At 37.6% G+C, this 16,623-nt stretch overlaps 1 protein-coding gene across 5 annotated transcripts in view; it reads left to right on the forward strand.

The window, feature by feature from the left end:
- The window catches only part of CENPE (centromere protein E), an 81,877-nt gene extending 65,645 nt beyond the window's left edge, over nt 1-16,232 (forward strand). For all 5 annotated transcript variants that reach the window (XM_040477081.1, XM_040477108.1, XM_040477114.1 and 2 more), the window contains 5 exons: nt 5,814-5,926; nt 7,278-7,375; nt 9,021-9,204; nt 12,304-12,590; nt 15,475-16,232. In XM_040477081.1, coding sequence (XP_040333015.1) covers nt 5,814-5,926; nt 7,278-7,375; nt 9,021-9,204; nt 12,304-12,590; nt 15,475-15,569 — 777 coding nt within the window. In that variant the 3' untranslated portion in view covers nt 15,570-16,232. The remainder of the gene's footprint in view (nt 1-5,813; nt 5,927-7,277; nt 7,376-9,020; nt 9,205-12,303; nt 12,591-15,474) is intronic.
- Nucleotides 16,233-16,623: the final 391 nt, after the last annotated feature.

The raw sequence follows: 16,623 nt of genomic DNA on the forward strand, positions 1-16,623 counted from the left end.
TAAATAAATAAATAAATAAATAAATAAATAAATAAATAAATAAATAAGCAAGCAAGCAAGCAAGCAAGCAAGCAAGCAAGCAGAAACTTAGAAATGAAATGTAGGAATATATTTTCATGCAAAATAATGATTATTTTTGTATTCCTAGAAAAATTACTTTTAAAAGGCATATAAATACTATTCTAAAAGTCCTGGCTCGGGGCGCCTGGGTGGCGCAGTCGGTTAAGCGTCCGACTTCAGCCAGGTCACGATCTCGCGGTCCGTGAGTTCGAGCCCCGTGTCAGGCTCTGGGCTGATGGCTCGGAGCCTGGAGCCTGTTTCCGATTCTGTGTCTCCCTCTCTCTCTGCCCTTCCCCCGTTCATGCTCTGTCTCTCTCTGTCCCCAAAATAAATAAAAAACGTTGAAAAAAAAATTTAAAAAAAAAAAAAAAAGTCCTCATTCAATAAGACATGAAACAGAGAGGCAATAAAAAACAATCTCATATACTTTAATGTAAAACTAAAAACCAAGAAAATCAATTGTAAATTCTTAGAACTTTTTAGAATAATTATTTAATATTTCAAATCACATTTTTATTCAATCAAGAAATATTTGTTGAGTCTTCTATATGTTGGTCATTCCTCTAGATGTCATGTATACAGCAGTGGAAAGAAAAGTACCTCCCTTCCTTCTAGTTGCTTATATTCTTGTTCAGGAAGACAGAAAGTAACCATGTATATATGTGTGTCAAATGGTGAAAAGTGCAATGGGAAAAAGTTAAGCTAGACAAGGGGTGTATGGGTGCTGGGTGAAAGTGAGGGTGGGAGGGAAACCTCTTATCTTACAAAGCGTTGCTGAGCAGAGCCACACCATTAAGAGGACTTGAAGGGATGAGTGAGCTCTGTGGTAGCAGAAGGGCCTTCTAGGCAAAGGAAATCTCAGATAGCCTAGACATGTTTAAGAAACAAGCCGGTGTCTCCTGTGCAGAATGAGCAAGGGGACAGAGGTGGGAAAGAAGGTAAGAAGTAGCAGAAAGTCAACTCGTAAAGGGTCTCACAGGTTATCATAAGAACTTTGGTTTTTATTTTGAGTGAGCTGAGAAGTCATCGGGATTTTGGCAAAAGGATATAATGATCTGACTTAATTTTAAAGGCTGCCCTTTGAAAATCAAATCCAAGAGGGTGTGTTTGTTGTAGCTGCTACAACAAAGGGAAGCAGACTGCAACAACTCAAACAAGAGAGAATCTTGTTTCTCTATCTCATATAAAAGTATGAGTTCCAGGTTGGCAGGAGGGTCCATACTGCATGACCATTCAGAGGCTCACTTGTCTCCCATCCTGTTTCTCCACCACCCCTCTGGTGCTGTTTTCATCTGCATGGTTAAAGCCAGGTTGTAAGCAGTTCATGCTCCGGTTCATAGCAAAGGGACAGATGGAGAAGCCAAAATTCATCTTAAAATCTCTATTCTTAAAAAAGACTCTGGCCCACATGCCTTCCTTTCATATTTCTTGGAGTTAAGACATTATGCCAGAGTTTTTGGCCCGGACAACTGGAAGGTTATAAACTTATATTCTATAAAATGCAACGTGTATTTAACTCAACATAAGAAAAAACTTTTAACCTATTCCCCACTATTTGAAAACATCTTGGATATAGCTGTCCAATATAATGTGGGGTTTATTAATTGAATAGAGAAGAAAGTAATTTGAACAAATGAATCATTAAAATTTTGTTTCAGTCTTGATACATTTCCTCCCTTGTATCATTACAAATTGTTTATATCGAGTAGCAGTGAATTTATAAAAAATTTAAGTTGCATTAAAACTTTAGGGACATCCCGCATGATGGGAAAAAAAAGATTTTTTTTTAATTTTTTTTTTTTAATTTTTTTTTTCAACGTTTATTTATTTTTGGGACAGAGAGAGACAGAGCATGAACGGGGGAGGGGCAGAGAGAGAGGGAGACACAGAATCGGAAACAGGCTCCAGGCTCCAAGCCATCAGCCCAGAGCCTGACGCGGGGCTCGAACTCACGGACCGCGAGATCGTGACCTGGCTGAAGTCGGACGCTTAACCGACTGCGCCACCCAGGCGCCCCTAATGTTTATTTATTTTTGATAGAGCACAAGTGGGGAAGAGGTAGAGAGAGAGACACAGACACAGAATCTGAAGCAGGCTCTCAGCTGTCAGCACAGAGTGGGGCTCAGACTTACAATCATGACCTGAGCCACCCAGGCACCCCAGAAGAAAAAAGATCTTATTTATGATGGTCACAAAATCAAAAATAAAATGTTTGAATGACTAACCTTAACAAAAAATGAGGAAAACATATATGAAAAGAGCAAGAGAACTTAAAAAAGAAATACAGAGCGTGTGGTTTATAAGAAACACACCATTTCCTAGGTTGGAACTTCAATACTGTACAAGCCTAAGTTGTTCCCAAGTTAATTCCTAACTTTCATGTAATTCAAATCAGAATTTCAAAGGAATTCTTTCTCAGGTAGAGCCAGGAAACTTTCTTAACTGAATCCATCTAAAATGCAGCTGATAAATAGGTGATATTAACAAATTTATGTTTGCAGTCTTCTCAGTTTATTAGTGAAACTATTTAAGACTCAGTATTTCTTGAGTGCAGCATTGGTCGCATGCCGTATGTTTGAAATATGGAATTCTGTTGTCTTTCATTTCTAATTTGGTATTTTCAGTTTTGATTTCTCTTACATAAGAATGTTTTAAATAATGTTATATGTGACATTTATTTCATTATACCATGGCAAAAAAAACTGTAATCTCTGCATTTTCTTTTTAGTGTCATAAGTGGATACCTTTTTTTTTTAAAGTTCTTTGAACTTTTAAAACAGTATATAGACAAGTAGATCAGTGGAAGAGAATAGAAGGCTTAGAAGTAGACCCACACAAATGCAGTCAGCTGATCCTAGACAGAACAAAGGCAGTTGAGTAGACTCAACTTAGCAACTAGTGATGCTGGAGCATCTGGACTTCCATAGGCCAAAAAACGAATCTTGACAGAGACCCTCTATCTGCCACAAAAAGTAACTCAGTTGATCAAAAATCTAAATGTAAAACACAAAACTAGAAAACCCCCAGAAGAGAAGATAGAAGATCTAGGTGGCCGTGGGCTTGGGAGTGACTTTCTCTTAGATACAACACCAAAAGCACGATCCAGGAAAGAAAAAACTGGTAAGTTGAAATGAAAATATTTAAATGAAAAATATCTGCTCTGTGAAGGACAGTTAAAATTAAAAGACAAGTCACAGACCGGAAGAAAAATTTTTGCAAAACACATATCTGATAAAGAACTGTTGTCCAAAATAAACAAAGAACTCTTAAAAGTCCATGATAAAAACAACCTGATTAAAAAATGGGCAACAGATCTAAACAGACACCCCACCTAAGAAGATACTCATGGGACAAATAAGCAAATGAAAAGATTCTCAGCTTCATGTCATTAGAGTATTGCAAATTAAAACAAAATACACTACACTATAACACCTATGGTATCTCAAAATGCCATGCTCGCCAAAATCCAAAACATCACACTAAATGCTGATGAGGAGCTGGAGGAATAGGAACTTTCATTCATTGCTTGAAGGACTGCAAATGGGACAGCCAGTTTGAAAGAGAGTTTGGCAACTTCTTACAAAACTGACAACACTTCAGTCAGCCACATTCTCAGGGAGTCCCTGATATGAGCATCTGAATCAGAAGGTGGGGTATTGAACGGGTGCTGTGACTGAGCAAACAGTGGGCTTCTCCAAGAATGGGCTTATCTTACCCTGTCATCAGCCTCCTTAAGCTGAACATCTGTCATTTTGCATCTTTTTAGTCTTTGCTAGCCATGGTGTGCATGTGAATGTTTCTATGGGGTTTGGGGTGAGAAAGCCTAGAGAAATAAAGAGAGCTCTCTAGGTCCCTATTTAGATGGGTTTTATTTTGTATTCAATATCTAATTCTCCATTGTATGGCTGCGGTACAATGATAAAAAGTGATTTATTCAGCAATAATAAGAAATGAGCTAACAAGCCACAAAAAGATGCGGACGAACCTTAAATACACACCGCTAATTAAAAGAAGCCAATCTGAGGGGCACCTGGGTGGCGCAGTCGGTTAAGCGTCCGACTTCAGCTCAGGTCACAATCTCGTGGTCCGTGAGTTTGAGCCCTGCGTCGGGCTCTGGGCTGATGGCTCGGAGCCTGGAGCCTGCTTCCAATTCTGTGTCTCCCTCTCTCTCTGCCCCTCCCCCATTCGTGCTCTGTTTCTCTCTATCTCAAAAATAAATAAACGTTAAAAATTTTTTTTTTTTTTTTTTTTTTTAAAAGAAGCCAATCTGAGGTGGTGCTTGTGTGGCTCAGTTGGTTAAGCGTCTATCTTTGGCTCAGGTCATGATTTCATGGCTCATGAGTTCAAGACCTGCACCAGGCTCTGTGCTGACAGCTCAGAGCCTGGAGACTGCTTTGGATTCTGTGCCTCCCTCTCTCTCTGCTCCTCCCCGGCTTGTGCTCAGTCTCTCTCTCTCTCTCTCTCTCTCTCTCTCTCTCTCTCTCTCTCTCAAAAATAAATAAAACGCATTAAAAAAAAAATTCAGAAGAAGCCAATCTGAAAAGACTACATTCCCTATGATTCCAACTATATGACATTCTGGAAAAGGCAAAACCAGGGAGACAGTAAAAAAATCAATGGTTGCCAATGGTCCGGAAGGGGTTAGGGAGGGAAAGATGAATAGATGAAACACAGGGGATTTTTAGGGCAGTGAAGCTATTCTGTATGATACAGTAATGATGGATATGTGCCATTTTACATCTGTCAAAATCCATAGAATGTACAGTACAAATAAAAAACCCTAATGCAACCTAAAATATATCAATATTGGCTCATCATTTGTAACAAATGTACCACACTAATATGTGATGTTAATAATGGGGGAAATGGGCAGGGTGGGGAGGGAGATGGAGTGCAACAAGGGTATATGGGAACTCTGTGTACTCTCTGCTCAGTTTTTCTATCAACCTAAAGTTTCTCTAAAATATAAAAATCTGTTTATTAAAAAAAGATTTAAATATATGCAAGTATGTATTTATGTACGTTTTTGTTTTTGTTTTTGTTTTTTTCCTGTGATGGGAAGTAGATACATTGACAGCACTGGATTGAACCATCCTTGAGTACACAATGTCCCAACAACACTTTATACTGCTTTGTGCCTTGGTTCAGTTCTAGTTTGCTGTTTGTTTTGCCATTCTGGCATCTTTTTGTTTCATTTTACCCTCCCTGTCTCTGCCCCCCCCCACCCCCATTATTCTCAACATTTGTTGCATTTTGTCTTAAGTATTTCATTTTTAATTGGAAAAAAAATTGTTTTAAGAAATGAAAGTCATATGTTCTTAATTACGTATTAGCTTCCAGTAGTTTCAAATATACTTCACATCAAATATCTGCTTGTTCATTTTAGGATTAAATTTTGGGCCTTTTCCTGCTTTTCATATATTTGAAGTTTGCTGTTTTAAAATGTTCCTACCGGGGCGCCTGGGTGGCACAGTCGGTTAAGCGTTGACTTCGGCTCAGGTCATGATCTCACGGTCCGTGAGTTCGAGCCCCGCGTCGGGCTCTGTGCTGACTGCTCAGAGCCTGGAGCCTGTTTCCGATTCTGTGTCTCCCTCTCTCTCTGCCCCTCCCCTGTTCATGCTCTGTCTCTCTCTGTCTCAAAAATAAATAAACGTTAAAAAAAAAATAAAATGTTCCTACCAAATCAAGGTAGTTAACAACTCTTTAAAACTGCTCTGAAATTATTTTCTTTTTCTCTTCTCTAAAAAATTTAGGACAAAGTTGCTTTAGGAGCTAAGCCCTACAAAGAAGAAATTGAAGATCTCAAAACAAAGCTGGTAAAAATAGACCTAGAGAAGATGAAAACTGCCAAAGAGTTTGAAAAAGAGTACGTCTTTGCCTTAATTGAACACGACTTTAATAGCTCAAGTTTGCCTTCTAAATTATATAAATTCCTTTGCATTGGTTAACTTTTTAAAATATATGGAAATACTGTTATTGCTTTTTAAAATAAATATCCACATCCACAGATTTTAAACTTGTTAAATTCTCATTACATATCCAAAGTTTTTTAAAAATGTGCATAGTTCTGGCCAATTACTAATACAATGTTTCTTTTGATGCTTCTTGCTCAGTCATATATAAACAGCTTAAAAATGGCCTTTTTATGCTTGAAAATGAATGTTAAGAACCTGTATGTGTGTGTTTGTGTCTAGCAGTTTGACCAAGGTTTCTGTCGGTTCTGTTAATTTAATTTGTTCCTCCTGTTGTGTTTTTGTGTAAAGGTTGTATTTCCTTTTAAATTATGGTACCTAGTACCCAAATGCATAACCTCTTTTTATTTGTTTATGTATACTACTGTATATAATGGCACGCCTAAAATTCTTTATGATATGGCGTAATGAAAGAACATGAAACAGTCAGAGACAGTGAATTGGAAATATAATATTGCCACATTATTATATCACCTTGCATAGGCTGTTTAATCTCTCTGGGCTTTATGTTCATATTCAATAAATAAAGCAATAAGTTTGTATTAGACGATTTCTTAAGATTCCTTCTGGCTCCTAATGCTTTTTGTTCTTCCTATAAATATTTAACAAGGATACCTAATTTGCCCAAAAAGTAGCATTCTGAAGCTTTTGCATCCGGACTAGCCTTCCATTGATAAGACTATTGGTTTTAGTGAAACTTATACCTATCAAGTTCTTCACTATAAAAAAAGCAATTTTACTTAGAGAATAGGATCAGCAGATAACTTTCAGAGTCTCTAAAGGGAGAAAGTCTCATGATTTATCACTGCTGATTAATGCTTAAGCCAGGAGTTCATAAAATATCACTTTCTACTGGGAGACAGTGAGCAGAATTTGTTTGACCTTTGACTATCACACTGGACTGGACTGCAGCCGGGGTTTACTTCCCTGACAATGTAGACATAGGTAGAAGTTTTTTCTCACTTTCATGCTCTGGTAATCATTGTATCCAATTAATAGCTATTGGGCTTCCAGATATTTAAAAAGAATTGTTTTAAAAAATTACTCCTGCAACCAGACAGAATGCTTCTGATTTGATGGTGTTGTACCTATAAAACACTCGGTACCAGGAGGGTATCTGCTACTACTTATGGGTTTCATGTCAATGTGATATATCTTATTAGAAAATTCTTGACAGCAGTTCTGGTTATTCTTCCATTAAAAATTAGTTGCTAGGCTTTTACATATTTCCATTGTTCTTTTTAGAATTACTTCTACAAAAGCCACTGTAGAATATCAAAAAGAAGTTATAAGGGTATTGAGAGAAAATCTTAGAAGAAATCAACAAGCGCAAGATACCTCACGTAAGTAGAAAATGCTGATATTTCCATAACTCTCCATTTTACTTCTCAATACACTTAGACATTTTGAATACTATTATATATGTGACAGTCAAGAATAAACATGTTAATCACTAATTTAGAAAGAACTGTTTTTGAAACGAACTTACTGGGATCATATTTATCCTGTACCAAATTTAGTTTGGTTTCCTATAATTTTAACTGTCCATTGGAGAGTCTTAAAAAAATACAAATTTTACCTTTGCATTATCAGATCATCACATCTTTACATAGTAGTGAAGACATTCACATCTTAATAGATTTTAACCATAGGCACAGTAAAAATGCAATCAGTACACAGTAGAAATAAGGAAATAAAATCCTATTCTTAGTACTGAAAATACAGAGTTGATGCTTATTTGCAAACTCTTTGAAATCGTGCAATCTTTTTGAAATTGATTTTAGACACAGTTTTCAAATCTAATGATAAAATTTCTCATATGATTTCCTCAACCTATATCTTTTTCCATATTTTTATCTCATGTTTCATTTGAAAAGAGAGGATGCTGAACAGTACTTGGGACAGCTTTGTGTAGTAAAGACTGAACTAAGAACAGGTCACTCTCACTTCATGGCCCTATGAAATCATGGGGACAATAATACTTGACCTTCTAGCTTATATATATACTTATTGTAGCTTATATATATACTTACTGTAAGGATCAAACTGAAAGTTGTGTGTGAAAGCGCACTGAAAGTTCTAAATGTCAAGCAAACATAAGGTAATACTTGTGTGTATTATTATCCACTCATTTAAAAAAAAATGAGAAAGTGTTAAAGATGTTGTCTAGTACATATGTAGACTGAACTTCTCTAGTGGCTATTGTGGGATAATTGCACCCCTACCTGGAAAACTTTAAGGGATAAAAATAGAAATGAGCAAACTTTGTTGTTACAGAAGGGTCAGGATAATTAACTCTTGATTTGTGACTTTCAGGACATATTGTATCTGAATCCAAAGTAATTCAAAAGAAAATGGACATTAAGTGTCTTCCCCATACACACCTTACCACCCTTTTGTAAATTGTTGGTTACACAGTGGATTATTCTACGTAGAAGCACCTCACATTTTAATGCAGTTTTACCTGAAATTTAAAAAACAACTCCTTACATTACTTTTACACACATAGTGCAGAATACTTAATAATATATGCTTTAGTATCTTTCTGAGGTTTATTCAGCTAACAAGTATGTGTTGAGAGCTTACAGTGCACTGAGTAACTGGCAGTGGACCCCACACACACACATTCTGTATTGTAAGAAGCCCTCTGGGTGTTTCCACTGATGGAGAGGAGAGAGAGTGAAGGACCACACTCACTGGGGAGATTACTGCTCCTGCCGTCATTGTGCAAGATTTCAGGGAGCACTGTGGTGGGAGTGGACTTGGTGGGTTGGAAAGAAGCAGGAGGACTCTAGAGATAATTAGAAATGTTCATCATATAGGCACAGGAAGTGAGGTAGAAGGAGAAGGCAAGGATAGCTTCTAGGGAGATGATTGAGATGGTCTGGTTTTTACAGTGACTTATTGCGCTCAGTAACATTCCCTTTATTTTGAACTTTGGAGATAATTAAAATTATCACTTAATGTGTGTATTTGCCCTCCTCACAGTTGTATCAGAATGTACGGACTCTCAGCCTTCTAATAAACCCTTAACCTGTGGAGGTGGCAGTGGCATCGTACAAAGCACAAAAGCTCTTATTTTTAAAAGTGAATATATACGGCTAGAAAAAGAAATCTCTAAGTTAAAGCAGCAAAATGAACAGCTAATAAAGCAAAAAAATGAACTATTAAGGTAAGATCTGCTTACACGATACTGAAATTATGCTTCTGGCTATTACATGTGGGGAGCATGGCATATACATATGCATATATATTTTTTGCAATTGGCAAGCCTTCACACATCTGGGGAAAGTTATTTTTTAGAGTATGTGTAATAAATATATATTTTTTTAATTTAATTTAAATCCAAGCTAGTTAACATATAGTGTAATAATGATTTCAGGAGTAGAATTTAGTGATTCATCACTTAACATACATTACCCAGTGCTCATCCCTACAAGTATCCTCCCTACTGCCCATCACCCATTTAGCCCATGCCCCAACCCAACACCCCTCCAGCAACCCTCAGTTTGTTCACTGTATTTAAGAGTCTCTTATGGTTTGTCTCCCTCTCTGTTTTTATCTTATTTTTCCTTCCCTTCCCCTATGTTCATCTGTTGCGTTTCTTAAATTCCACATGCATGGAATTATGATATTTATCCTCCTCTGACTGACTTATTTCGCTTAGCAGAATACATTCTAGTTATTTTTTTTTTAACGTTTATTTATTTTTGAGACATGAACAGGGGAGGGGCAGAGAGAGAGGGAGACACAGAATCTGAAACGGGCTCCGGGCTCTGAGCTGTCACCACAGAGCCCGACGCGGGGCTCGAACTCACGGACCGTGAGATCATGACCTGAGCTGAAGTCGGACGCTTAACCGACTGAGCCACCCAGGTACCCCAGAATACATTCTAGTTATATCCATGTTGTTGTAAATGGCAAGATTTCATTCTTTTTGATTGCTGAGCAATATTCTATTATATGTATATATACACACACATACCACATCTTCTTTAGCCATTCACTAGTCGATGGACATTTGGGCTCTTTCCATAATTTGGCTATTGCTGATAGTGCTGCTATAAACATTGGGGTGCGTGTGCCCCTTCGAATCAGCATTTTTGTAATATATGTCTTTTAAGAGGAATAAGACTGGGGCGCCTGGGTGGCGCAGTCGGTTGAGCGTCCGACTTCAGCCAGGTCACGATCTCGCGGTCCGTGAGTTCGAGCCCCGCGTCGGGCTCTGGGCTGATGGCTCAGAGCCTGGAGCCTGTTTCCGATTCTGTGTCTCCCTCTCTCTCTGCCCCTCCCCCGTTCATGCTCTGTCTCTCTCTGTCCCAAAAATAAATAAAAACATTGAAAAAAAAATTAAAAAAAAAAAAAAAAAAGAGGAATAAGACTATGGGACACCATTCCAGATGTTTGCTATCTATCAATTGACCTATTTTTAACAAAGCCCAGAAGCAGGAAGTAAACAGATCTTGAGGGGCAGCTCAAGTATACCACAAGTCTGTATACCCAAGTCAAAGGAGAACTTAAGTCCATTATTGTAGCGTATTTCCTTTTACTTCATAAACAGTTCTAACAGATTTAATTATTTGGCTTCTATCAAGGATTAGAATCTTGTGCCAAGCACTTTACTAATGATACAATAGAAGAAAAATAGGCATTAAACAAATAACTAAACAACTAATTTTTGCAATGAGTGCTATTAAACAGCAACAGAAAAAAAACACATTATCTAGTTGTGGGGAGGGGTGATGGCGAAGAAACTGATAGAAGAGCAGTTATAGAAAAGGGTAGAGGTTAGGCCAGATGAAAGGAGAGACATAGAAGCCTTCTAGGCAGGGGCCAGCATGTGCACAGGCTTCAATCAGAAAGAATAACCTGTTGGTGGAACTGAAAGACACCCAGTGTGACTGGGGTGTAGAGAATGAAACATTAAGGTACAAGAAGAGATGCCAGAGGTCACTGGTCTAGGTTACTTACACAGGCCTTTTTGGGTCAGTCTGAGAAAGCGTGGGTGATAATCTGCAATATAATGAGAAAGTGACCTCCAGTGGAGGATTTTAAGCCAGGGTCTGATGAGATCAGATAGCATCTCTGGCTCTAGAGCAAATAGGGAAACCCAGTTTAGGAATCTATTTGCTATAGTCCATGCAAAAGATAATTTTGGCATGGACTAGAATGGAGCCAATTGGGATAAATATAAGGAGATAAATTTGAAAGATTAAGTGTGAGGTTGGGTCCACAGACCTGGATGACCAAATAAAGGAGAGCAAGGCCTCTGGGATTGGTCCCCAGGCTTCTCTCTGCAGGAACTGGATAAATGCTGGTGACATTTCCTGCAGCAAGCAAGACTATAACTAGTTCAGAAGCATGGTGTAGTATTTTTTTTAAAATAACAAAGGTACATTAAAGATTAGTCTATCCAGAAGATTAATTTGTCAAGTTATTGCTGCAAGGTATCAATAGGTAAACCACTCTGGATGATCTCACTGATTCATTTGAAAATCTGTCATACTCTAAGCTTTCTTTTCAGGACTCCATGATTACAATTGTTCAGTTAATGCGACCTCATTTCATTTTCTGAACTGTGAAAATAATCCAAGCAGGAAGCATTAGGTGGGAATATAAGTATGATAAAATGGTAAATTATAACAAACAGGCAAAGGGGGGGGGGAGAGAAAGAGAGTTGGGGTGCCTGGGTGGCTCAGTTGATTAGATGTCTGACTTCAGCTCAGATCATGATCTCATGGTCCGTGAGTTCGAGCCCCACATCGAACTCTGTGCTGACAGCTCAGAGCCTGGAGCCTGCTTCAGATTCTGTGTCCCCTCCTCTTTCTCTGCCCCTGCGCCACTCGTGCTCTGCCTCACTCTGTCTCTCAAAAATAAATGTAAAAAAAAGAGAGAGAGACAGAGACAAACCAAGAAGCTCTTAACCATAGAGAACAAACTGATGGTTACCAGAGGGAAGGGGGTAATGGGATGGGTGAAATAGGTGATGGGGACTTAAGAGTACACTTGTTGTGAAGAGCACTGGGTATTGTATGCAAGTGTCGAATCACTATTTTGTACACCTGAAACTAATATAACACTATATGTTAACTGTACTAGAACTAAAATTTAAGATTAAAAACAAGACAAAGTGGTAAATTATATGTTGTATATATTTTACCAGAGTTTAAAAAATTTTTAATGTAAGTGTGAATAAATTTCAGGAATTGAGCAGACTTACAGTCTCTTTTTTTTTTTTTTTTTTTTTTTTTTTTTCCCTACTACATTCAAGCAATAATCATCATCTTTCCGGTGAGGTCAAAATGTGGAAGGAAAGAATCCTTAAAAGAGAGGCACACAAAGAAGTTAATTGTGAGAATTCTCCACAGTCTCCTAAAATGACTAGAACAGCTTCCAAAAAGAGGCCACATACACCTTCTCAATGCAAGGAACGGAATTTACAAGATCCTGTGCCAAGGGAATCACCAAAATCTTCATTTTTCGATAGCCGATCAAAGTCTTTACCAACACCTCAACCAGTTCGCTATTTTGATAACTCAGGTTTAGGCCTTTGCCCAGGTAAGTAAATATCCTGGTTCCTTAAAAATCAGGGGATATCTGTCAGAATTTATCATTAATTTGTGACCCCAAAGGGCAAGTTTAGACAAGATATAGTTGAGCAAACTATGGTGCTCAACTTGATTTGGCATTTCTGGGGTGAGAAAGTTTCTCCAAAGCATGGCACTAACGTGTATTGTTTTTTACCCCAAGCTAAGTCTTTATTCTGCCTCTTAAACCTTCAGCTTTTCCCTAAGAGAAATAAGCAATTCTGTTAAAAACATGAAGACACTACACTATAAACAAAACTTTTACCGAAGAAGCCCTTCTTATCAATTCAGTTGGCCAGCATTTCCAATAGCATTATATTCATTTTACACAAGCCAGATCATAGACTTATTTCACTTACTTATTAATTCAATCAACAAAAAATTTTGATCTCCAACTATGTGTCAGATACATTGATAAGCAAAACCAGACATGGTCCCTTACTCTACTGGAGTGTATAGTCCAATAGGAGATATAGTAATCAAGTAGTCAAAAATAAACAGACAGGTAAAATTCTAGAGTATAAAAGGCTATGAGGCATATTATAGGTTTTTGTTGCAGGAATATTAAGGAAGTCTTCCTTGAAGAAGGAAACTGAGATCTAAGGTTAATGGGAGTTTGCTTAACGAAGAGGGGAGGGAAAAGTATTTCTGGCAGATAGAACAGTGACAGCCCAAGGTAGGAGGGACCATAACCAGGGGAAGCATTAGAAGAAAGATCGTATGGCCACAGCACAGTTAACACAAGCTGCTGTGGTTGGAGGCCCTGAAGGCAAAGAGGAGAAGAGCCAGGTGTGTGGGAATTTGTAGATTGTATAGAAGAAGTCTTTGAAAGATTTTAAACAACATAATGGCAGGGGATCATAATGAGTTATAAATTTTGAACACATCACCTTAGTTATATGGTAACCAACAAATAATAGGAGCAAGAGTTTATGACAGTTGTCTAAGCAAGAGGTCATACTAGCGTGGACCTGAGCAGATTCAGTAGAGCTAGAGAGAAGTGGATGGACAGGAGAGATAGGGGAGTCAAAGCAGTCATAGGTGCCTGGCTAGATGGTAGGAGGGGTGCCAGACACAGAGGTGTAGAGCATTGCAGAAGAAAGTCTGTAATACTGTGTTTCTTGTAGTCCTTCTCACCACACAGCATTGATTGTGTGTGTGGCCAGAGCCTTTGTGACTGCATATCTGCCTGTCAGAAATCCCATTACACAGTTGTAGAAATCTACAGCAATAAAATTGTACACCTAAGGAAAGCAGTTGCCAAATCATTTTTGGCCCCAAGTGAAGGTTGTGGATTTGTGAGGAACTCTACTGTGTGACTTTAAAAAAAATCTGTCCATTCTCATCAACTTTAAAATCAATATTAGATAAGTCCTCAGTCTTAAAGTGCTCTTTGGGATATAGGAAGACATCAATTTGAAAAAATGTTTAAACTATTCATTTTATGGAATAGTATTTAACAAACATTTAAGCACTTGCCATTAGCTAACACTTATGTGGAACTTTTGCTGTATATGCATACATGCTATTTTAGAAGAGTCTTCTGAAAAATCAGGAAACTGTTAATCACCTCTTGATTTTATCTGATAATGCCAGAGACACATGCATGATATGAAACCACAAGTAGAAATGCTTAAGTCTTTTTATCAATATATGGATCACTCTGGTACTGTTTTTAAGTAAAATAAATAAAAGAGTAGGCTGGAGGGACACCTGGGTGGCTCAGTGGCTGACTCAGTTAAGTGTCTGACTCTTGATTTTGGCTCAAGTCCTTATCTCATGGTTCGTGAGATCAAGCCCCACTGGGGCTCTGCACTGACAGTGTGGCATTCTCTCTCCCTCTCTCTCTGCCGCTCCCCTGCTTATATATGCTCTCTCCCTCTCTCAAATAAATAAGCTTAAAAAAAAAAAAAGAGTAGACTGGAATTATATATGAATCAAAAAACTGGCCAATTCAGCCTTAAAGGACATAGTCCCAGCCTGAATTAGTAAAATACCATTCTAAGAAAATTTTAATGCTTTTATTTTGAATTATAAAAGATAATTTAAAATTTCTCAACAACTTGAGATAATTGCAAAGACCAGGTATGAGACATTTACTTATATGAATATAATCATTTGAAAATCAATATTATTTATAAACAAATAAACACAACTGAAGTGCTCTTTAAAGGCTCAAAGAGGGGCGCCTGGGTGGCGCAGTCGGTTAAGCGTCCGACTTCAGCCAGGTCACGATCTCGCGGTCCGTGGGTTCGAGCCCCGCGTCGGGCTCTGGGCTGATGGCTCAGAGCCCGGAGCCTGTTTCCGACTCTGTGTCTCCCTCTCTCTCTGCCCCTCCCCCGTTCATGCTCTGTCTCTCTCTGTCCCAAAAAATAAATAAACGTTGAAAAAAAAAAATTAAAAAAAAAAAATAAATAAAGGCTCAAAGAAAGTTTTCCAAGGATGGCTAAATAGTCTCCAAAATTAATAGTATTTGTTTAGTATAGCATTTTTTTTTCCCTAAAATTCAGGCAAAAGAAAATCAGACTCACTCTGTGTTTGATTTCACTTTGAATCTCAAACTGATGAATTTCAAATGAGACTTTATTGCTTCTTGGTTTTATGTTCAAAATGGTTTTTCTAACAATTGATTTTGTGAGAAAATGGGGAATAAACTTCTCCAACTCTGATGAAGTGAAATATACCTTTGTAATGACCAAACATGAGGTTAATGACCATATTGTCATTTTTCATTCTTCTTATCTCTGCTGTCTTAGCATTGTGTACATTTCCAATTCTATTAGAATTTTGTGTAGTTTTTTTAATAAAATATGGTTACTTTTGGGTTTTTTTTTTTTCTTTTTGTTTTTTCTCAGAAGAACAAACTGCTGGAGCAGAGAGAGTGGGTCCTCAGCCAAGTCTTTGGCACACCTCCTCAAGAAAAGATATGCCTGAGTGCAAGACCCAGTAGGCTCCTCTACTGTCACTTTCCTGGGGGCCCAGCATTTCCTGCTGAGAAATGACTGTACTTTTACATTATGTGCCTATCCCTGGCAATGTTACCACAGTCCAACGTAATTTCAGTTCAGTTTTCACTTTGCCACTAGAATTGGAAGATGAAGGAACAGGAGGTTAATGCATTCCAATAATTTGGAATGACTGATAGCAAAACCTCCTTGAATGTGGTAATACTTTAGAAATTGAATTGTTTTATTTATTTATATATTTTATAAAGAATAAAATTATTGAAGGAAATGTCCAGTCTTTCCATGCATATGCAAAATGTATTCATCTTTATTAATGTAATGTTTTACACATGACTTAGGTAATTCTAAGGCCTAATACATAAAGTGTCATTTAATTAACATTATGAACTACTTTTTAAGTGCCTTGAACATTGAATAAATGTTTAACTAGTGGTTCTGAATCACAACTTTATGTAATATTGATGGTTTCTTGGTGGGGTATTCAGGGTATATTTGGCTGTACTCGTTTGGTGACTTTCAGAATTTTGCTACAAGAATATATACATGCTTCCTGGATTTAAGTTGCTAAGGGACAGCAAAGTGCTGTGACCTCTTCATTTTCTAGTCTGATCTTTGTTTTGCTATAATAAATACAAAAATTCTCTTTGTTTTTCTGTACCCACCCACTCCCTATACAAGAACTCTAAATTGGTTGATTTGCTATTACACTTTGTACTGTGCTGCATTTTACTCCCAGCGGTAAGAACTTCATACCATTTATCCTACCCTTGTATTTCAGACATGAGGAAACAACACCTGGTTTCTATCAAAGTAGAAAATCTTAGAAACCCAGAGTCCCCACACATACATATGGCATCTGTGGATAGGCTTCATGCAGTCTGTAAGACCTCTGAAATTTTATGTTAATTTGTATGTAAACTCATTTTTCTAGGATACTTGGGTCCATACTTCTATCATATTCTTAAAGGGATCTGTCACCCTATAGGAGGTTAAGAACTATGGTTTTAGAGAGCATCTGTTACTACTTTTAAATCATAA

This window comes from Herpailurus yagouaroundi, unplaced genomic scaffold, assembly GCF_014898765.1.
Source record: "Herpailurus yagouaroundi ecotype Mexico unplaced genomic scaffold, PumYag 28, whole genome shotgun sequence".
Lineage (NCBI taxonomy): Eukaryota > Metazoa > Chordata > Mammalia > Carnivora > Felidae > Herpailurus > Herpailurus yagouaroundi.